At 32.9% G+C, this 22,589-nt stretch overlaps 10 protein-coding genes across 10 annotated transcripts; 6 read left to right on the top strand and 4 right to left on the bottom strand.

The window, feature by feature from the left end:
* Window positions 1–237: 237 nt before the first annotated feature.
* Window positions 238–2,586, top strand: BX664DRAFT_335983 (WD40-repeat-containing domain protein). The gene is made up of 8 exons (XM_051546006.1): window positions 238–380; window positions 472–599; window positions 693–869; window positions 1,036–1,078; window positions 1,151–1,482; window positions 1,549–2,090; window positions 2,168–2,319; window positions 2,433–2,586. The coding sequence occupies exons 1-8, from the start codon at window positions 287–289 to the stop codon at window positions 2,537–2,539; spliced, it is 1,575 nt and encodes a 524-aa protein (XP_051399164.1). The 5' UTR covers window positions 238–286; the 3' UTR covers window positions 2,540–2,586.
* An 87-nt stretch (window positions 2,587–2,673) lies between these two features.
* On the bottom strand, window positions 2,674–5,135 carry BX664DRAFT_335979 (uncharacterized protein). Its single transcript, XM_051546005.1, has 5 exons — window positions 4,774–5,135; window positions 4,585–4,648; window positions 3,409–4,480; window positions 3,114–3,345; window positions 2,674–3,030 (listed from the first exon to the last, which is right to left on the bottom strand). The coding sequence occupies exons 1-5, from the start codon at window positions 5,106–5,108 to the stop codon at window positions 2,880–2,882; spliced, it is 1,854 nt and encodes a 617-aa protein (XP_051399163.1). The 5' UTR covers window positions 5,109–5,135; the 3' UTR covers window positions 2,674–2,879.
* A 1,201-nt stretch (window positions 5,136–6,336) lies between these two features.
* BX664DRAFT_158939 (uncharacterized protein) lies at window positions 6,337–7,052 on the bottom strand. Its single transcript, XM_051539930.1, has one exon. The coding sequence runs from the start codon at window positions 6,906–6,908 to the stop codon at window positions 6,582–6,584; it is 327 nt and encodes a 108-aa protein (XP_051399162.1). The 5' UTR covers window positions 6,909–7,052; the 3' UTR covers window positions 6,337–6,581.
* A 269-nt stretch (window positions 7,053–7,321) lies between these two features.
* On the top strand, window positions 7,322–8,399 carry BX664DRAFT_335976 (uncharacterized protein). The gene is made up of 4 exons (XM_051546004.1): window positions 7,322–7,482; window positions 7,548–7,619; window positions 7,724–7,734; window positions 7,887–8,399. The coding sequence occupies exons 1-4, from the start codon at window positions 7,443–7,445 to the stop codon at window positions 8,019–8,021; spliced, it is 258 nt and encodes an 85-aa protein (XP_051399161.1). The 5' UTR covers window positions 7,322–7,442; the 3' UTR covers window positions 8,022–8,399.
* On the top strand, window positions 8,400–9,627 carry BX664DRAFT_335971 (Di-sulfide bridge nucleocytoplasmic transport domain-containing protein). The gene is made up of 5 exons (XM_051546003.1): window positions 8,400–8,474; window positions 8,556–8,996; window positions 9,069–9,207; window positions 9,281–9,353; window positions 9,428–9,627. Exons 1-5 carry the CDS (start codon window positions 8,423–8,425, stop codon window positions 9,521–9,523), a joined length of 801 nt encoding a protein of 266 aa, XP_051399160.1. The 5' UTR covers window positions 8,400–8,422; the 3' UTR covers window positions 9,524–9,627.
* A 321-nt stretch (window positions 9,628–9,948) lies between these two features.
* On the top strand, window positions 9,949–11,014 carry BX664DRAFT_299214 (60S ribosomal protein L21-A). Its single transcript, XM_051542296.1, has 5 exons — window positions 9,949–10,010; window positions 10,150–10,169; window positions 10,263–10,419; window positions 10,497–10,690; window positions 10,765–11,014. Exons 2-5 carry the CDS (start codon window positions 10,151–10,153, stop codon window positions 10,875–10,877), a joined length of 483 nt encoding a protein of 160 aa, XP_051399159.1. The 5' UTR covers window positions 9,949–10,010; window position 10,150; the 3' UTR covers window positions 10,878–11,014.
* A 493-nt stretch (window positions 11,015–11,507) lies between these two features.
* Window positions 11,508–13,736, bottom strand: BX664DRAFT_158861 (ubiquitin fusion degradation protein UFD1-domain-containing protein). Its single transcript, XM_051539929.1, has 5 exons — window positions 12,987–13,736; window positions 12,353–12,903; window positions 12,222–12,291; window positions 11,917–12,131; window positions 11,508–11,856 (listed from the first exon to the last, which is right to left on the bottom strand). Exons 1-5 carry the CDS (start codon window positions 13,702–13,704, stop codon window positions 11,557–11,559), a joined length of 1,854 nt encoding a protein of 617 aa, XP_051399158.1. The 5' UTR covers window positions 13,705–13,736; the 3' UTR covers window positions 11,508–11,556.
* Window positions 13,737–14,225: 489 nt separating this feature from the next.
* On the top strand, window positions 14,226–14,760 carry BX664DRAFT_264855 (CheY-like superfamily; the record flags this gene model as incomplete). Its single annotated transcript, XM_051540835.1, has 2 exons — window positions 14,226–14,600; window positions 14,665–14,760. 2 exons carry the CDS (start codon window positions 14,226–14,228, stop codon window positions 14,758–14,760), a joined length of 471 nt encoding a protein of 156 aa, XP_051399157.1.
* A 3,218-nt stretch (window positions 14,761–17,978) lies between these two features.
* BX664DRAFT_335956 (uncharacterized protein) lies at window positions 17,979–18,977 on the top strand. The gene is made up of 3 exons (XM_051546002.1): window positions 17,979–18,164; window positions 18,214–18,349; window positions 18,423–18,977. The coding sequence occupies exons 1-3, from the start codon at window positions 18,046–18,048 to the stop codon at window positions 18,846–18,848; spliced, it is 681 nt and encodes a 226-aa protein (XP_051399156.1). The 5' UTR covers window positions 17,979–18,045; the 3' UTR covers window positions 18,849–18,977.
* Window positions 18,978–20,564: 1,587 nt separating this feature from the next.
* Window positions 20,565–21,409, bottom strand: BX664DRAFT_264812 (uncharacterized protein; the record flags this gene model as incomplete). The annotated part of the gene is made up of 4 exons (XM_051540832.1): window positions 20,565–20,727; window positions 20,828–20,964; window positions 21,059–21,082; window positions 21,158–21,409. The coding sequence occupies 4 exons, from the start codon at window positions 21,407–21,409 to the stop codon at window positions 20,565–20,567; spliced, it is 576 nt and encodes a 191-aa protein (XP_051399155.1).
* Window positions 21,410–22,589: the final 1,180 nt, after the last annotated feature.

Raw genomic sequence — 22,589 nt, 5'->3', positions numbered from 1 at the left:
AATGCCATCATTCTCCTGTGCTGTTTCATGATCTCAAGGGGTGGAAACTGACCATACTAAATAATAAGGGGGTTTGAAGACACGGAGCTTTTTTTTTTTTTTTTTTTTCTCAAATTGGGCCAGTATGTATAAGTTATAAGCACCGACACGCGCCCGATCTTTCAAGGTGACGATCTTTTTCCTTTCTTTCCCATTTACTTTTTCTTGTTTTCCTTTCTACGCTCCTTTTCTTTTCTTTTTTTTTTTCTTTTCTTTCTTTTTTTTTTTATTTCTTTGTCATTATACAATGTCATCTGATGAAGAAGACTTGGACTTGAATGATGAATCTATTTCTCAACTGGATAATAATTCTGAAGATGGGGAAGTTATGGAGCAAGAAGGTGACAATAATAAACTCATAGTATATAGTTAACAACCGGACTTCCTGGGGCACCTCAACTGACATTTTTTTTTCCTATTTTATACTTTCAGACTTATTAGATCAACCATCTACACAAGGATCTCCAGCACCTCAACAAGATATTCTTACAAAACGAAATATACATTATCAATTACATCCTGATGCCATTCATTGTAAATTTTATGATATTGTACCCATTGTACGTAAGAAAACATATATACGTATCAACATATCTAGGTTTTGATTTGATATTCATCTTTTATTTCCTTTTTTTTATTATTATTAATACTAGGCTTCTGCTGTTCATCCAAATGCAATTTATAGTGTGGCTACAACCAGGTGCTTTCGTTGGGTATTGACAGGTTCTGATGATGGTTTTATCAGAAAATGGGATTTTTTTGCTTCCATGAATGGTAAGACTCCTTTGACTCAAGCACATCGGCATCATTTGGTGGACTCTGTCACGAACGTAAGTTTATTTTATTTCCTAAAAGAATTAGATCACATTGTTTTTTTTTTCTCTCTTTTTCTATGCATATTTTGTCTTTTACTCATTTCCTTTTTTAAAATATATATACATAATATATCTATTTTATATTTATGATATATATGTTTCTTTTTTTTTTTTTTTTTAGTCTGGAGTTCTTAGTTCTTGGTGGGAAAACGAAGAACAACCTGGTAAGAAAGGGAAAATAATATAATAAATGGATTGATTTGATATATGATTAACATCATATGTTTTCATATTAGAACCTATTATCAAGACAGAACCAGGAGAAACAACGGAATCAAGTGAGGATATGGCAACTACTCAACCTTCACGACCAATCACCACATCATCAGTAACATCATCATATGCAACCGAACCAAGATTGTCACCTGCCTTCAGCATGGATATGCAATCTGAAGCATTATGGTCAGTTCAGGGAATGGAAAGTGGTGCCATCCAATTGATCACAGTACGACATGAAGAAGGAAAATGTCATCATGTTTTTAGAAAACATACTGCTCCAGTTTCTGTGCTTCGAATTGTCCCAGATGAAACCGGCATCATTAGTGGATCATGGGATAAAAATGTTTTGGTAAGAAAAATAAATAAATAAATAAAAGATTTGTTTCTGATGCAAAATTCAATATTGGGAAAATAGGAATGGGACCTTCATACCGGCAACTTGATACGCCATTATTCTGGTCATATATCACAATTAGCAACAGCCCATTTTCAACCCATTTTTACTCCTTTCGTGACACCATCGAAATCTAAAGACAACAAATCGACTAACGATAAATCCAGCCAGAATGAAATATCATCTACAGCCAACAATGAATCTACAATGGATACCAGCATGAATGAAGAGAATGACATGGATGATGATAATGCCTCATTACTTTGGGATCAAAAGAACGTCAATATCTTTTTGACAGCAAGTATTGATGGACAAGTACTCATTTGGGATAGGAGAATGGAAAAAGAGGCCTCAAAAGTTACTATTCCCAACAAAACGCCACCTTGGACACTCTCAGCCTGTTGGGGGACAGACGGATCAAAAATCTATATTGGACGTAGAAATGGAACAGTGGATGAATGGGATTATACTGGTCAAAAGTTACTGCAATCTTTTCGAATGCCTGCCAACTCTGGACCTGTTTATCATGTTACTGCTATGCCAAATGGAAAACATATTGTCTGGTAAGAAATATATATATATGAAATAGTTCATTGTCACTCATCCTTTTTTTTTTTTTTTTTTTTTTTTGTTTTTCTAGCGCATCCAACGATAATATTCGACTTTGGAATACTACCATAGAATCAAATTATACAATTCGACATAATATAGACTCGTCCATAACAAAACCATCTTCAGTGATTCCTTTTGTTATTTTACCTGGTCATCACGGTGGTATGACCTCTCACGTTGGTAAGATAGAAGATGATTAAACAACCTAAAAAAAAATCATGCTTTGGAATTACTTTCTCTCTGATTATTCTAATTCTTTATCCTTATTATTATTATTTTTTTTTTGAATCTAGTGGTGGATCCAACATGTCGATATATGATTACTGCATCTGGAAATCGTGGATGGGAAGGTGGATCCAATAACCTATGTCTTTTTTATGATATCTCCCCTATCATGTAGTTTTTTTTTTTTTTTTTTTCATTACTCTTCCTCTGTATATATCCCGCTTACTGATTTATCTAATTGTATAATAAAATCAATCAAAATTGTATATCAAAACGATGTTATAAATTATATTTTGTAAAATAAACATATATATATTGGAACTGATGCTTTTTATTTCTACTTTGAATGAAGAGGATGAATATTTGAATCATAATACTAGAGATTATATATAAAATAATGATAAATGATATATGAATAGAATATAAGGAAAAGCCAAGATGAATAATACTAATATGATGATGATGTAATAATAGATAAAAAAAAAAGTAGGGGGGATGAAAAACATAGGGATAAACTAGATAGGTACAGTAGGAAGGGATGGCATGGATGCAAAGACGCTTTGACCTGATTGATGAAGATGAGGTTGAAATCCTTGATTTCCAATATAATCACGAATGGTAAACATATCAGCAACAATGGTCAAAGCACTACCAGCAATCGCGGCACTACAGTAAATAGAAAAGATAGTTATCATAAGAATACTAAGAATGATAGTTATATTGATGTTTGATTATTTTTTTTTTCTTACGAAGAATCCGGTGAAGAGGGTTGAAGGGTAAAGGTCCGATCAAAAGAATAAGGAGTCGCTTTTTCATCTTCCTTGAATTCACCATGGATCGTCAAGACTAAGCCTGCGATTGTTTGATGAGCATCCATTACAAAATCCTTGGTGTTGTTGAAATCATGAATGGTAGGAGGTAGTCGTTGTAATGTTTCTCCAATAGCCTCTTGTCCAATAACCAATCCTTTCGTTCCTTGTTCTAAACCACCAAATAAATAATAATGTTAATATATATATATCTGTGAATATTATGCCCACATACTTTGCTTTTGTAGTTTCAAGTTTCTATTCAAGCTAGTCCATTCCAAATTATCATCGTCGGTCATCAATTTCTTCTTTTCTTTTCGTCGAATCTTGTTATGACTACGTAATCTGAGTAGAGTAGAGATTGAGAAGGTTGCTTGTGGAGCATAGATCGCTTTCAAGGCGCCACGCTGACTAGGTGAGGCATCAAATGTTGTAAAATAGTTCATCACAAATGGCATGGCAATCAAACGTGTTTCTTCAGAATCAAAAAGATTGTGTTTGGTATCCAAGGGTAAAACTTTACCAGTTTTCAAAATGGATTGTGTCTCTTCTTCAGACAGATTAACAGGTTGACCATCCAATAGTACCAAGCTAGGGAAACGTTTCACCATATTGCGAAGATAACCTCGATCATTTCCATATTTCTTGATTTCAGATTCTACTATAGGATTACCACCCATGACTAATTCACGCAAGTGAGGTAATTTACCAGTACCAGAAAGGGCCTCCAATCCTTCAAATGCCTTGATGCTATTACCTTGTAATGAGAGATTTTGAACATGAGGTAAGTATTGAGATACAGTCGAGATTGATTGTACATTGTGTAACCGGTTGTTGGCAAAGGAAAGTGTAATGACATCGTTTTGGAACATTTCACTTGCCAATTTCATCAAAGCAGGACCAACCACAGGTGACGCACCATTCGCTCCAGGAGGTCGAATACCATTCTTCTTCAAAATAGGATCTGCATACATAGCCTCTAAATTCAGATATCCCATGCTACTGTTCCATCTTGATTTCAAAAAGGTACGTAATATATCCATTGTTGTTTGTTTCTTATTGTCATTAGATGTAGATAGAGGTGTTGCTGCTGCTGTATCCGTATTATAAAGCCGAATATGAAGTTGTTGTGTTCCAAGCATATAGCCATCCAATCTTGTCAATATACCAGCAATTATATTCCCATTCACAGTTAATAACATATCTCCACCTTCCACCTTGCAGTCTAAAGGTTGCCAATCCTTCTTTGACTTGATTTGAAGAAATTGAATCACACCAGCTTCAGTACCAGGTTCAAATCCTTGAATCTATGTTAGATTCCCCAATGAAGAAAAAAAAAAAGATCAGTGTGAATAGAAAAAAAAAAAATAGAGTTCATATACATAATTAATATTATGATTCTTTTTCTTACCAAAACATCAACACGTTGCTCTATTGGTGCTTTGACCTTAGGTTTTTTGCCAATATAAGGAGAACTAATTATATATGTAAAAGGAAAGCAAGTTAATATATCGTTATAATATCCAAGATGTTTGCTTAATCCATTGTTTCCCTTCTTTTTTTTTTTTTTTAAAAAAAAAAAAATGATAATACGACTTACTATCGTTTCGCTTTTTTCTTTCCAGATTCACCCATAGCAATATCTTGATCGTCATCCATATGAGTCTTTCTTCTGCTAGCAGTAATGGTAACTTCTTTTCCTTGTAATCTTGCTCTTGATGCCAAGGACATTCCACCTTTTCGTTTTGAGACTGATTTCCAGCTACCACCACCTTGTCCAGGATCGTCATTATTGGTCATAGATGTGGCAGTAAAAGAATTCTTTATATTAGTCGGTGACTGGTACTTCGAGGGCATGGATCCACCAAACATGGCTGCAAGACCTTTTGGTGCTGTCTTGGTTGTAATCGTTTCTTTGGATTGATCAGGCACCATTGGTATTCTTAAAAAAAAAAAAGAAAGAATAAAAAGAAAAAGAGATAGCAAAAAAAAAAAAAAAAAAAAAATTGTGCCAAAATGACAAATGTAAGCCACGGTTTGAATGTCCGGTCTTTTATTGTCTTTAGGCAGTAAGAAAAAAAAAAAAAAAAGACAAAACAAATTGAAATATCCAACACATTGGGATTATAAAAAATCAATATAAATAAATAATAACATTAAACAAAATAACAAGAAATTTTAATTTCTACTATTAGTAAATACCAGTAGCAATTGCTTCGCATTAGATAGAGGAAGCGGGTGATCAAATCACCTCCTCATGTTCTTCTCACTTTTGTCTTGTGCAGTGGATTTGGATGTCACCTGGCCTCACACACTACCATCTTTTGGTATCATCATCACCATAGTATAAACTTCTTCTTTTCCCCCCCTTTTTTTTTTAACCAAATCATCTCATATCACACCGTCATAAGCGATCGGGGCGTGTCGGGTAAAAAAAAAAAAAAAAAAAAAAAAAAAAAAAAGGTATAAAAGAATCTTATAGTATTTTCTTCTTTCTCATTTTCTTTTTCTTTCTTTTTATCTTTTTCCCATTAGTTTGCTTCTAGTTTTTTTTTTTTTCTCATGTCTGTTACACCACACTTGGAAACAACACCTAGAGTATATTATAAAAATTATGTAACCGCTACTCCCAATTATGATTTATATCCAGGTTTAAGTCGAAGGTTAGGGAATGGATACGTTCATCAACCATCACCACCAGTACGAAGACAACCGAAAGATACTAATTTTATTAACATCAATCTTCATCAACCTACAAAACGTAATACTAATATTTCAAATGGTACAATGACTACAACAGTCACTCATCAACAGTTAATAGCGCAATCATCGTCACTTCAAGATAATCATCCATCATGGGACCTTTATCCATCAATCCTTCGAAATGTAAGAGAAAAAAAAAATACATATAAATAAATGATCCCTCTAACTATTTTTTTTTTTATTATTATTATCAAGGTGGAAAACTTTGGAACTGATCAAATGAGACGACAACTTCATGCCATGGAAACCACAACTATGTAGTACAAGGTCTCTCCCTCACATTATTGTTTTTGTTTCGTCTTTTCTTTTTTCTCACACATTCAAACTACATAAGAAACATCCCCCAAATCCATTATATAAATATTCACCATTTAGTTATTCTATATTATGTATATAAAAAAAAATTAAACATGATTTAAAATAAAATAAAAAAGATATGTTCTTTATCAAAAAAAAAAAAAAAGTAATATGAATACTATAAACTGAATTATTCTAAACTACATCATCATCCTTTTATCATCCTTTTATCATTCTTTTTATCCTTCTTTTTATTATTTAGTCATAACCTACAAATACAATCGGGCCTTCTGTACTTGCCACTGATACATAAAAAAAAAAAAAGTGATCCCAACGTCTTCAGTGATATCATTCAGTCATTGTATAACTTTCCGAGGTTTTGGTTTGTTGAGTGGCTAAGGATTGTTGTTGAGATGGACGTCGTAAGAAAGATGGTAGAGACCAACGATCGAGTCGATGAATGGAAGAAGAGGATAAACCAAAAGGATGATTCTGTTTATCTTTGCTGTTATGACGATTCATATCCTTTTCTTGAAGATAATAACCATCGATATATACAGAGTTGTAATAATCACGATCTCGCGATTCAAATTGAGATTGAGACATTCTTCGTTTGGTATACTTATCTACTTGTCTTAAATCATATCTTCTTTTAAGAGTATCAACAAGTCCCATGATTAATTATTAATCTATACTATTATGTTTTAATCTAATAGAAGAATAATAAAAAAGGAAAAAGGAAAAAGGAAAAAAAGAAAAGAAAAGAAAAGAGGAAGAGAAAAAAAAAAGAGGAATAAAAATAGTTCAAGAATAAAAAAAGAAAAAAAAAGTTGCTCTTGACCCGTTCCCCTTCGATCTTATCATGCCTGAATATATATATATATATCTGCATGAGGAGCAAAGCCCTGATAGGCTGTAACCAAATCATTACAATATTCAAAACTTTTTTTTTTTGGATCGTTACCAAAAATAGAGTCTGAGCTGAAAAGGTTCTGATTGGTTTGAAATACCGTCAGCAAATCATATCTTTTTATTTTTCCCATTTGACGGTCCTCCTTTTTTTTTTTATTATTTCTTCCTTTTCTTTCTTTTTTTTTTTATTCTCATTCAAATTAGACATGTCCAACAATTATTCTTACCCTCCTCCACCTCAAGGCCAATACTATCCTCCTCCTCAACAAGGTGGTTACGGTGCTCCTCCTCAAGGCTATGGTGCTCCTCCTCCAGGTGGCCAATATTATACTCCTGCGTAAGTTTTTGACAGTAACTCATCTATTTTTTTCTTTTATAATAACTCATCTTTTATATATATAGTCCTCCTCCTCAAACTATTGTTGTTCAACAACAACCTCAAAAACATGACGATTCTTCTTGTTGTTGGGGATGGTAAAGAAAAAAAATTATTATTAAATGAATCAATCCTTTGTTACTAATAAATATCTTTTTTTTTTATTATTATTATTCTTTTGGATCAATTATCAAAAAAAAAGCTTGGCTGCAAGTAAGTGAACAAAAAAAATAAAAAGTTTAATCAGAGATGAACGGGAAAACTTGCCGCGGTCATTGAATAAGAAAGCTGAGTGCTCTCACTTCTTATTCCTTTCATCGGATTAATGTATATATATATCTAACTTTATTATTCTTTCTATCTAGTGTGTTTCTGTTGTGCTCTTGATGCTATTTGTTAAGGATTCCTTGATGCCTCTAATTTTCACTCGGTTATTTCCTGGATTATCCCTTTCCACTCCCTTTCTCCTTACTATTAACTACTTTATATATACATTCTAGTTATTCTCTCTCTCTTTATTATTTTTATTATTTTGATCATCATTCATCATGTAACACACACAACTTTTCTTCATTTTCTTTTTTCTCCTTTTTTTTTTTTTTACGTATTAGTATAATTCATTATCTTGGATATATATCTTTGAAAGTAATAAAAAGAAATAATAAAGAAAACAAAATCAAATACAAAATACTTCAATGTTCTATCACAACAACAAAATAGATCTTGAATTAAAAGATGTGCCAATGAAACAGTACCCACCTTTTTTCTATTTCACTTTGCCAAGGTCCCACCAAAATTCAGCGGTATTTGAATGATTCGGCAAGGATGATTCGTTTTGGTATTCATCTTTTTTTTGGACCTCTTGTCTTTTCACAACGTGTCTCTTTTTCTCTCTTTTTTTATGCAGTCTTCTTTTTCTACTGATCATGACCCTACTATTATCAGAAAAAAACGTAATGCTATAATAAATATTGAAAATAATTTATTCATCATCATTGACTATAATACTTACTTATACCTTTTTTTTTTTGTAGGTACATTTGGAGAGACAAACAATAGTATAGTACCTAGCAAATCTGACTTTTGTTTTACTCCTACAATCTTACCTCATCAAAACATTTTCAACATTGATTCTCATCCATCTACTTGGAGTGCTTCTTCATTAACACATAGATACCAACAACGACTCAAAGCAAGACGAAACAATGCTTTATGGACACATCACTCACCACCATCACAACAACAACAACAGGCACTTATTGCATCTCAACCAAATCATACCTCTCAATATCCTACTCAACCATTACAGTCATGGTCAAATTATCTGTATCATCGATCTTTATCTAACACTATTGTGAATTATATCCAATTGACATTTAGTGTAGTGATACTGTCTACCATTGGTTATATTCTCTTCCAACTGATCTGGACTTTACAACAGGATTTTCAAATTAAAGCGGATGAATATACAACAGGTAAGATAATACATATATGTGGAGTGATACTGACTCTTTTTTTTTTTTTTTATCGCTGAAAATGTATGATAGCATTGATTCGAGAAATACAAACATGTGCTCATCAATATGAAATCAATCTATGTCATCCTGAAAGTAGGATACCAGCGATGGAACAACAATGTGAAGAGTGGTTAATTTGTAGCAATCGAATGCCTACTCAAGTAACAAGGTAAGAAGGACGAACGATATTAGGTCTTATATTTCTTAACCAATCTTTTTTTTTTCTTTTGGTACTTCTTTAGAACAAAGGTATCTGCTGAAACTATAGCTGAAATATTCAATAGCTTCTTTGATGCTTTATCATACAAGACAATGGTAAATATATATATATATATATATGAAAAAATATAATAAGATGAGCTGATTTTTTTTTCTTTCTGTATCCATAGTTTTTCTGCACTTTGATGATGATTGGTTATCTCCTTATATCAAGTTACACCTTCCGGTTCTTCAAAAGACTTCCAACTGATCCAACGACATTGTAGCTATTTATATCATCCAATTTTTTTTTATTATTATTATTCTAGTTTTTTCCTTAAACTCTCTGTACAAATAGTCCATCTCAAACATTTACATGTTGTATATTCTGATATTACATTTATATATTTGTCATCGTTCATTTTATTTTCTCTTCTATTATGAATAAAGTTTTGTTAATACATACACTGTACGAATGAGTCCTTACGGTAATTCAGATGATAATCCTTGATATTGCTTTAATAATGATGCATATTGTAAACGACAAATGGACAAATCGAAACTTTATGCAAAATATAAGGAGAATCATTAAAATATTAAAGGCGGAATTTCTACACAAAAAAAAAAAAGGTGGACCAAGCCACTCTTGATTTCAAGCAGTTTTGTGTAGGAGCGAAAAACTCAAAGTTATAACTGTTTAAAATTTTTTTCTTTTTTTTCAATTTTTTCTTTTCCCCTTCTTTTCTTTCTCTTTTCCTTTTAATACTCTTCCAGGTATGTAAGATTGATCTAATATGTGATGACAACATCGCTATTACTAGTATATATTTATCATTTTATCGGATTCAAGATTTATAAAATCAATACGTACTGATTGATTCTTCTATTTTTTTTAACATTTATCACTTGATAGAATGCCTCACTCGTTCGGTCGTACGTATCTATTTCAATAATATATTTGAATGATATAAGATTCAATATATGCTTACTTATTATTTTTTTTTTTACATACTTTGTGGTGGATAGTTCGTGCTCGTACCCGCCACATGTTCTCCCGTAAGTTCCGGGAACATGGTGCCATTCCTTTGTCTACTTACTTGAAGACTTACAAGGTGGGTGATATCGTTGATATCAAGGCCAATGCTGCTGTGCAAAAGGGTATGCCCCACAAGTTCTATCATGGGTAAAGTATTCCTTTCTTTTTTTTTTTTATGGTTAACAATCGAACTAAACATTTTTTTTTTAATTTGTATTTTAAAGTCGCACTGGTGTTGTCTACAATGTCACCAAGTCTGCTGTGGGTGTGATCATCTACAAGAAGGTTGGTAGTCGTTACATGGAAAAGCGTGTGAACCTCCGCATCGAACATGTCAAGCACTCCAAGTGTCGTCAAGAATTCTTGGATCGTGTCAAGGACAATGCTCAAAAGAAGATTGAAGCTCGTGCTGCTGGTGGTAAGTCGAATGGAAAATCTAGATTGGATAAATGTATGTTGATCACTCTTTTATTCTCTTGTTTTATTATATAGTCAAGGTTAACCTTAAGCGTATCCCTGCTCAACCTCGTGAAGCTCGTCATGTCTCCACTGCTGACAACGTTCCCCAAACCATCACTGCTATTCCTTACGAAACTCTTTTGTAAACGATTCATTTAGTTTTTTTTACCATCTTCATCATTCACTCTTCTTTTTATTTATATATATACTTGATTTGTGTTTCTTCATTCTTGTTTGGAGCAAAATAAACGAAAAACAAATGTGCTTTTTGTTTGAAATATTTATTAGTCTCATGATGTGTATTATTCCATTCATAAATCATCACACTTCCAAATTATCAACTAAAACATCTATAGCATGAACTCAGTATTCTTTTATTCTTCATAAAACATCTGACTACAAGGTAAGATAAACCATATTACTAGGGAACAAAAGAGAATGGATGCTATCTATTCACATTCTTCATTCGTAAAGGTTGTCGGTTGATGTTACTGGAAAGTTTCAAAGTAGATACTGCTGAGCAATGCGATCGTAGGATGGAAGGTTGATTACGGTCAATCATCACTATGCCTTGTGTATCGTGCCAAATTATGTGATGAGTAGGGTTCATCCAAGTAACTTCATCATCATCATCATCATTATGCCTCCATGCACAATGTTTGGAAAAATAAACACACAGGGCTTGATTATCATCTTCTATCCTATCATCATCCATGGGTGTCATATCACGATTCATTACCAAAAAAAAAAAAAAAAAAAAAAAAAAAAAAAAAAAAAACAAGCGAAAGAGAGACGATTTTATTCAAAAAAAAAAAAAAAAACAATCTATTTGGAATTTCCTTTTCTAGGTGCATTCTGGTTCAACCACTGTTTTGCTTTATCTAAATCTTCTTGTTCAGTTTCTATTGCTTTGATACACCAATCCAATCCAAACATATCATCCGTGGAAGTCCGTAATGTTTCTGCTAAGAATCGTATCCTTGTCGTTTTGGCATCCACACATAAATATAATACTGGTAGTGGTTTCGGCATGGCTAACTGAATGGTGAGTTTTTGAATCATTGGAATCAAAGTACTGGCTGCAGTGGTAGCATCTTGTGGTGTTTGAGATCCTGTTGCACAATACTATATAGATAAGATATGAGTTCCCTAATATCATTCTCCCTTTTTTTTTTTTTATTTTACCTTGTTTTGACACCAAGCATTACCACATCCCATAGTTAATTGACCATGTAGTTTTCGAGCCACACGTTGAACTAATTTGACATTGTTTGGATCATCTTCCGTCACCCAAAATGGACCAAAACAATATTGACAAAATCCTAATCGATTCTTAGATCTTGGTCGAGTACATTGTTGATTGCAACAAAGAGGAGGTAACTTTTGATTTTGTCGATGGACTTCATGGATCTTGGCATGTACAGGTACATCCTTGATGGTGATTGATTTCATACATTTTTGACAAGTGATTGTTCTAGATCCGCAGTAACTTTCATGACCATGTAATCCAAGTAATCTATCCCGTGCATCTGTGGCTAATGGACCTTGTACAACCAAATTCTAAATCAAACAAGAATAAAAAAAAAAAATGAGACGATGATTTCTATTTAATCCAACTTACATGACAATAGCGACATAGAATTAATCGTTCGGAACAAGTGGTTTGACGATGTTTGGCAAGATCTGGTAAAGAAGGCACCATAATATGTTCTGCACATTGATCACAAGAGCGACTTGTATGAAAGTAATCCATATGTTTGGTCTTAGCATCAAAAGAATCCCCCGTGACTGAGCACTGATCACAATGCCAATGTTGTTGCAATAGATTGACATCATCACCATTCTTCTTGAACACTTGGCCACATCCCCATGGACATAACATATTATTCCGCTGACAAAAGCTTTCGTGTAATGGTAAAGTTCGTTCAGGTACCCAAGCTTGACAGTTATTGCATTGTACTTTTCCGTTTCGATCGTCTTCCATTGTTAAATCGTTTGACTCAGATGGTGATAATGTGGCTTTCCATGATATAACACAATCACTGTATCCATATATTCCCACATATATGTTGTCCTTTGTTGGTTCCAATTTCAGTTGTCGTTCTTTATCTGATGACAAATCACCCCATGTATAGTTGTCAATTGTAGGTCGTTCATATCCAGCTATCACATCTATATTGAAAAAGTAAAATGATTAGTAAAAACTAATATATATATATATATATATATATCGTTACTTTTTTTTTTTTTTTTACCTGCATCTCCGGAAATTACCTTGATAGACATATAGAGACGAGAAGTTTTACGTGTTTCCAAGATCCAATAATAGTAGGTATTTCGAGAAATAGTAACATCATGTACTTGTTGGTCCAACTTGATCCATTCAGGTTGTTGTTGTTGGGAAATCGTAGTGGCAGAGGTATCTAAAGTGGTAGTAGGTTGATAAGATTCCAAATCGACTTCCAAATCAGTATCATTGACACCAACAGCTTGATCAGGTTGCAAATCGACAACAAGAAAAGGGTATTGATGAGATCCATAACGACATGTCAGAGTTTGGCCAATAGTGAGAGTATTGTAATGTTGACGCAAGTGAGCTTCGAGCGCAGCACGATAATCCTTTATATCTTGATAATCATTAGTCAGCGGTCGTAGCTTTGTCCAAGTTCCTTTTGGTAATTGTTTCGATTGCACTACGATGCGTTGTTGTGAAGTGAGATCAAGAGCAGATATCATCCAAGGAGGAACAAGAGCAATACCATCTTGACTTGAGAATTCTTTGACACCACCATGAATGATTTTGTTAGAATGATGAGGATGTCGAAGAGCAAATGTCATGGGAGAGGGTAGATCAGCACCGTTTGCCAGATCCAATAGTTCCTGAAGTGAAGAACTAGGTAAAATAATTTTGTCACCATCATTGAGACTAGGATCTTCCTGTACTATAAATGGTTTTGTCCACTGAAAGGTCATTAATATTTACAAGTCAATTGAGGAAAAAAAAAAAAAAAAAAAGGGAAAGAGGGAAAAGAAAGAGAAGGAAAGGTATGGAAACGAGAAAACGTAAGAAAAAGAGAAAAAAAGGCAATCGGCTAATTCAGTATCCGCTTGGCTGACTCAACCGTTTTTTTTTTTTTCTATACTCAACCGCTGCATGATCGATCGATGTATTTGACTGATATAAGAAAAAAATGATGCAGAAAATCGATGACTATTAAACATGTTTTTTCTTGTTTTCAGTGAAAAAAAAAAAAAAAAAAAAGACACATGCTTGATATCGTGGTACAAGTGCCTGATGGCTCCTCAGTTTCTCAAAAGGATAAACTTATTTTTCCATCTCCCCCCTTTTTTTTTTCTTTTTCTTTCGCATTAACTACGAAAAAGATAAAAGAAAAAAAAATAAAGTACAAGCATTTGGTGGAGATAAACCCATTATTATGATGTTGAATTCTACTTTGACTAGTCATCTCAACTCTAATATGGAACCTTGGCCAATGGATGTTTCGATAGCCAGCCCAACCATAAAAAAGGAAACATCAGCATTAAAAATACTTTTAGTGGACGATAACCCCATCAATTTAAAACTATTACGACGTAAACTTTCGACACTTTTCAAAATTCATCATATGGATTTGGCGTATGATGGTCATCAAGCATTACAATTATTGGAACAAAAACTATACGATGTGATATTATTGGATATTGATATGCCTCGATTGAATGGTATTGAAACAACACGGTCAATAAGACAACCAATAAAATCATCATCATCACCTCATATATTAGAATCCAATCGTACTATTCCTATTATTGCAGTGACCACCAATGATTCTTATGAAGAACGACAATTGTATCAAGAAGTCGGCATGGTACATCATTTGAATAAAATTGATAATTGTTTATATTCATTATTTATTTATTTATATAATATAGGATGCATGTCTTGGTAAACCAGTCAACACTAGTCAATTGAAATTCCAATTACTTCAACTTTTAGATGATTCATTATCATCTTCTGTAATTATCTAGTTTATTATTTATTTATTTATATATATATATCACCTCATTATCCTTTAGTGTACATAGTTCTTCCTTTTTCATCATCATCATTATCATTATTATGACATCTTCTTCATACTATCAATAAAAAAAAAAAAGAATCCTTGTTATTACTTTTTTCTGATATGTACAAGTTCGTTTATGTATGTAAAGAAGGAAAACTTTATTTTGATCAGTTGATGGGGAACAATATTTTTCCCATGAAATCCATCATATAATTTCCCGCCTTTGTATTGAACAAACAACTAAACCCCATGATACTTCTTCCTAAAATAAAGTTTCTACGCATTGCCCATTTCCCGTAAAACATAACATAAAACATGTTTGTATTCAAATACTATAAAATAATCTTTATTATGATTTCTTTCTATTCATATCATCACTAAAAGTAACAGACTATCAACTACATATATAAATTCCTTTTCTTGTTTGATATACCTTGTCCTGAGTCTATACAAAAGGAGAGAAGAAAAAAAAAACAAGATCAGATCCCATGATTGTTATCTCTATGATAAAATCCTGTCACCACCCTTACCTTCCTTCCAAACCAAAATAAAAAGAAAACCGATTGTAAAGAAATGACCCTATGATAAAACAATTGGATCGACAATGACCTTTTTGTACAAGCCCATCTTGTCCTCCCTATATCATGTTAGTTCTACCTTCAAACCAACACATCAGAGATACTTACGTGTGATCCAATGCCAAAGTAAGAACATCATCAGATACACAACAACTTCCTTGTCGCTTTGGACCATAGCTCTTTTCGATTGTACCATAATATATCAAAATAATGTCAATAACAAAATGGGCAGAATCTTGTCACCTCAAACTTCTCGTTCCCTTTAAAAAAAAAAAAAAAAAAAAAAAAAAAAAAAGGATATATTAGTTCACCGTTTGGTTCTTCTTTTTTTTTCCACTTACATTTTTTGTAATGTTCAGCGAGATTTCATGATATCTTCCAAATCAAAAGGATCGTGTCCATTGTGCAACCAAGAGTATTCTACCAAATAGTTACCAGTACACTTTGTATACTTAAATTTACATCCAACGCAGTCTTGACAAATGTTTCTTTCCTTTGCCGTTGGTGTTGATGATGGTGTTTTCCTTGAGTAGTGTGATCACAGAGGTAATATTTAGTAAGAATCCTATGACGTATAGATGGCGTCGATATTGATGCTGGTTCTGGGTGGATGTTGCGGTAAGAAGATCAAGGTCAGAAGAACGTATATATATATATATGAGAAAGTAAGGTTAGAAAGAAGAAAAACAAAAAAAAAGCGCTTGTTTTTGAGACTTACCTCTAATAAGAGTAAATATTTGCTAAAAATATAATAGAGAAAATGAGAAGAATATTGTAAAGAGATTGGAATGATTCGCGTATAAAAAGGAAGGAAAGGTTAAAAAACATAAGAGTCATTATTTTTTTTTCGACTTCAATCATCATATATCTAGAGTATAGATTCAAATAAAAGAAAGATGAGATCAATATCATATAATGAAATGAATTTACTTTACTAAATATTCAGGTTAAAGATACTTACGTTCACTTGGTTTAACTAGAAGGTATAAACACACACGGCAAAAAAGAATGATTCAGCCAGTTCATGAATACAATGAATATGTATAAGAAGTACTTTTGTTTTTATTATTATTATTATTATTTCCATATCTTGCCTTGATTTGTATTAAAGAATAAATGTAAAAAAAAAAAAGAAAAAAAAAAAAGACAAAAATAATACGTGAAAGCTTTTATCGAGGTTTTTACAGCCAAAATTTGGTTGAGGGGTTTCAAATTTTGGCTCACAAAATGCATATTGTCCATCTCGTCAACGATTAAATCTTCAAAAATATTCATTTATACCATTGTATTTATCATCTTGATCATCGATTATCGTCATCAATAAGAAAACATATAGTATGATGGTTTCTTTTATAGATACTAACTAACCGATATTCTTAACTAGCTTTCTTTCACTGCCATTGGGGGAGATTGTCTTCTGATGATACATTCCATACCGTAATATCATCATCTCAGTGATACTTCCTTTTTTAGATATATATGCCCTTCAAGGTCAGTGATTATGAATAATAATCACCTTTCTTTTTTTTCGATAACGGCGATGATGGTGATGACAATAATGGTAATCCTTTTATCGCTTCATCTCATTAATTGTCCACAGCAATAATAAAAAAAAAAAAAAGGACTGCTGTAAATTGTTGTCTTTATTTGGCATAATGATTATGTAAAGTACCCAGGACAATCATCTTTTTTTTTTTTTTTATTAAACTCCACAGGTAAATTGACAATACACCCTTTTTTATACTTTTATTACCTATAATGGAGTGAAGGTAGAAAATTGAAATATATTGGATGAATGATTTTCCTCATTCAATTTGAAAAAAAAAAATAAAATATTAGGCCGCCTGCCATAAAAGGTGATTCATGCGTTACGGTGTTTTCATCTCCGAGTTTCTTTTGGCATCATCCATCCATTCCAAGTGACACATTATCAAGGATAATGATCGGAGAGTGAACCGAGGTGAGGAATCACTGGATTCAAGGAAAAGAAAAAAAAAAAGGTTATCATGGTACAACTAATTAAAAAGGTGTACAAATATCCCAAAGAAGAATGATAATAAATATATATTATATTTCCCTTTTTGCTAGTGACAACAAGTAAAATACGTACTTTAGTAATAATAATAATAATAATAATAATAATAATAATAATTATGAAAGATTATCATCATCCATTACCGCATGATTCAAGTGAGGTAACCCGACCATCATCATCATCATCATTCTTATCCTCAACTATAGAGTTATCAATCATCAGCAGAAAATAAAATAAAATAAAAAAAATAAATAATAATATAGTAATAATAATCTGAATCGGGTGACTTTATAGGTAGTACGAAATGTCCAATAGCTGTAGATTCATGATTCAGGGCGAGTGGATATGGAATCCATCTGTTACTAGTTAAACATGGATTCATGAGATGAAGAGCCTGCCCCATATGGGAATCAGGCTTTTTAATTTCTTGATGACCTTTTTTAAACATCATTATCAATTATATCCCGCTCTAATATATAAAAGACGATTCATTCCTTTTTTTTTTTTTTAATATTACACATCCTTTGTACATTGATCACTACTCTCTTCTTTTTGCATTCATAGCATCTTTTGTTTTTTTTTAAAAAAAAACAAACAAACTGTCATTCATCTTGTATATTTCTATCATAAACCAACAATGATCCTTTCTGCTTCATCTCTTTTCATCCTGGTGATGGTGATGATGATGTCTGTGTATGGCGCACCCATTGAAAGTCGTGGCATAAGCAGTTGTTACAAACATGCCATTTTAACATTGTAAGTTTGAGAAGTAGATCTATTTTTTTTTTTTAATGTATTTCTCTAGTTATTGGATTCCTAAAGAAGGGGACAAAGATATGTTAAACGATGGACAAACGGTCACGTTGAACGGACCTAAAACAAAGACATTGAAAGGTAGCAATGGTAAGACCATTGCCAAAGTATCCAAAACCACATATGAGGTTAGTATCTACAACAACTATAACAATAATGATCATCCATTTACTTTTTTTTTTTTTTTTTTTTTTTAAATAGAAATTCCAAATGGAAGGGACAGGATTATTGAAAGATGGCAAGATGGTGAACTTGGGAGATAGCAAGACACGATTCCAGACGGTGAATCGCAAGACGGATCCTTATGGAGTGGGATCGAATGAGAATTCATTAGTGCCTTGGGTCAGTGTGGCATCCAATGATCTTCATCGTGGCACGAAACTATATATCAAAGAATTGGATGGCATCAAGTTACCAGATGGTAAGACACATAATGGATGTGTGCGTGTGGATGATCAAGGTTGGAGTTTCGGGAAATGTCAATTGGATTTCTTCACTTTACAATTCTCGGCCTATAAAATCCTTGACAACAAAATTCCAGGTCATGTCACCGTCTCCCAGAAAAAAGATTGTAAGATTCTCAATTATGTCACTAGTGAAGTCAAGGCCTGGGCTGAACTCACATAAACAATCACAAAAATACGCTGTACTTTATATATATATTCATCCATTCGTACATAACATATATTATATATCTATTCAAAAAAAAAATAAAATAAAAAAAAGACGACTTTGCATATGTACAGTAGTTTTTCTTTATTTTATTGTTGATGCTGCTTCATAATAAGGCATAAACCAAAGAAGAGAGAGGGGGAATCATTGTGAATTATATATAAAAAAAAAAAAAGAGAAAAGGGGGAAAACGAAATATAAACTAAAATATGATGATGCGTGTATGTGTGTATATGTGTGAGTGAGTGTGAAGAAGTGCCTATATACAATATCAATAATGATGATGATGATCGAGAAGGGAATTCAGAATATATCGTCAACACCATCAAATATTTCTGATGTTGGGGTAGGTGGGGATCGGATAAAATGTTTGTTAGAGACGGTGACAACGGCGGTTGCTGATGTTGGTTTTGTATGTTTGAAAGTTGATGATTTCTTGCGTTTTTTCTTGGGAATCCTTTTTTTGCTTGTATCCATCTTATTTGTAGATCGTCCATTGGTTGATGCTGGTACTATTGCCTTTTTCTTGATCTTTCTTGCTGGCCATTCCTGAGCAAAGACACGTACATGACGTTCACATCTTGGACATCGTTGAGGTCGCCAATCAGTAAAAGCTGCACTGGGGCTCCAAGTCCACGTTGCTAATTCATTTGCCACTGCCACATCCACTGCAGAAGGATCAGATATTGGTTCTGGTTTCAATGCGCGACCACACGCCACACAATTCAATTCTGATTTGCCATCATTGTGATTGTTCGATCCTGTTGATAAAGAGCCAGTTTTCTTCGTATTTGTGGTACCAGGTGATGGTGATGGTGTGGAGAGTTGTTGTAATAATTTATCTTCATCGCTATCGATATCTGAATCCAAAGATAAATCCGAACTACAAACTGATGATAAGTCTGACACATCATCCATGAAATCATCCAATTCTGATAGTTGCTCATCATCAAATAAAGAATCCAAATCATTCTGCCATTTTGTCGTTGATGCCTTTTTCGTTTTTGTTGACTTGGAACTAGTTGCTGTTTTTATTGTAGATGTTGGTGTGGTACGTTCAATTTGTTGAGGTGATAGACCTACAGCAGAATCGGCCTTGGTATCATTATCTTCATCCAAAGAATTCCATCTTGCAATGTCACTTTTTCTTCTGACTCGGTCCGTTGCATCCCTATGTATTTCTGGACTAACAACCACTGTGATTTCTTCCTGTTTAGGTTGTATCTTGAGGTATTCGGCATCTAGTACGGCATTACACAATATATCCAAAGGACTATCAGACGCTGATCGAGAGGAAGGACTATCCATTTGTTGCTGCTGTTGTTGTTTCTTGTCATCATCATTGCAAAGAAAGTGAATACTCATAACTTGAGGTCGTTCTTCTTCATCTTCATCCAGGACTTGTTCTTTGATATCCTTTAACGATGTATTTATACCATGAATATCTGATTTTTTGATGATAGTTGTTATATTGCTATTGTTATTGTTTTCGCCATATTTGTCATCCAAATCATCATCACCATCGTCATCATCAGTCAGTATACCAATTAGTTGTTCCAAATCGATCTGACTTGTCCTTGACATATCTAAAGAAGTTCGCTTGTTCCTTCGAGATTGATCAGCCAAATAGTCTATATTCCCCCCAAAAAAAAATAACAAGTATATTAACTTCTACGTATACATAATATATATTATAATATATACTATATCCCTTTTACCATCATATAAACCGGATTTCCTCTTTCTTGAACGTGATGTATGTGTTGAGTCATCTTCATTGTCACCAATCAAGTCGCTATCCTCCGTTTCAGGTGTAAAGTAACCGGTACGTCTTCTAAACAGACGAATAAAAAAAAATAAAATAAAATAAAATAAAAAATTAGCTTTGTCTACACTTTCCCATATTAATCATATAAAGCATGACGAACACTTACGTTTCACAAGTAGCACATCGGCATTCACAATTGTTTTCACCAAAATAATGTTTCCCGTAAAAAGCTGTCAATTCTTCACCACATTTGATATCCTTGATGATTTTGAAAGTGATTGAATTGTGTCCAAGAGAGATAAACTATAATAACAATGAAGAATAAGTATGAATTGGAAAAAAAAATCAGGATAGAAAATAAAAAAAAAAAAAAAGGTTAAGATTTATATTGTAGTACCTTGGCATTGGGATCACAATCATGCTATATAAAGATAGAAATGGGGATTATAAGATATCATAATAATAATAATTATGAATGAAATTCTTTTTGACTTACATTAACAAATCTTGCAGGACCAAGAAATAAACAATTGCATTGTTTCCTTGTAGACCACATAACACTAATATCACGGTTGCCTTTTTTTAATTCGTGTTCTTGATGAGGTTCCAAATGAGCAATCATACCAGTACACAATCGCATTTCATCACCTAACATCCAATCCTTTGTCACTGTCACACATGCTTCTACACGGCGTCCTGCACCACCATATCTTCTTGTATCAGCAATTTCAAAACCAGCATTAGGCATGTACCTTATATATAAATGTTAGTATATAAAAGAATCAATCTATTATTATTATTACATGTAAAGGTATCGTTTCATATGTTGAATAAATTCCTGTTGTTCTTTTGTTGATTTTGTGGCTAGATAATGCTTGAAGTAATCCATTCTATAAAAAAAGAAAAATCGGAAAGAAAGGGTGAGAATGCAAAATATAAACAAGAGAGGAATATTTAAAAAAGCAAAAAAAAAAAAAAAATCGGCTTTTTTAATTTCCATACACCCGCAGACACGCCCCTCATCGAATCAACAACATCCAAACATTTTTCCTTTTTGCATCCTTCGCCCCCTTGTTTCTTTCGAACTATATATATATATATATAAAGGAATAATAATAAGAATAAAAGAAAAGAAAATGAGTCTAAACTGATGCGTTACACATTCTATGGCCATATGCTTTTTTTTTGAATACCGTTACACCTGTATTCCCCCTTTTTTTTCTTTTCTTTTCTTTATACTTACCTAACATAATTCCATTCTGTTTAAGAGAAAAAGAGAGATGAGAGTTCAATTGAAAGATAAACAAGACATTGAAGAATACTAAAAAAAAAAGAAGAAAGAAAGGATGTGATCCGATAAAAAGAGTACCTTGTTTTTTTTCCCCATCCCCCTTGTTTTTTTTTCCACTAAACGCCCTCCTTTTTTTTTTCCTTTTGGTAAACAACAACAACAACAACAACAAGTTACTAATAGATTGATAAACCCATCAAAAGATAACGTCAAAAACGTCATTCGACATGCTTCCGACCCAATAACCTAAAAATAAATAAATAAATAAATCCTATCACCGTTTTCTTGTTGACCAGAAAGTATATGAGGAATGATTCTTGATAATCCGATAGGTTGGACATACATATAGTAGTTTCAAAGGTTTTTTTTTTCCCGCCAAACGCCACTCGTTGTTGTTGTTGTTGTTGTTGCTATATACTCTAAACCCATAATAATAATAATAATAACTTACTGAAGTAATTCCTTGACAGCTTCATTTGTTTTCCCTGTGGTCAATATATTGTCTTGAATAATTTTGAGTACTTTATCAGAACGTATTCTTGGTCGCCGGTGATCATTATTTAACTTGATAGTGTCAAACCATAAAAACTGAGCATCAAGAAAGATGTCACTGAATAGATCGTCAAACTTGGATAAT

This window comes from Halteromyces radiatus (genome assembly GCF_025201355.1).
Source record: "Halteromyces radiatus strain CBS 162.75 chromosome Unknown BX664scaffold_5, whole genome shotgun sequence".
Taxonomy (NCBI): Eukaryota; Fungi; Mucoromycota; class Mucoromycetes; order Mucorales; family Cunninghamellaceae; genus Halteromyces; species Halteromyces radiatus.
Note: the sequence above shows the minus strand (reverse complement) of the source record. Positions and strands in the feature narration are given on the sequence as shown.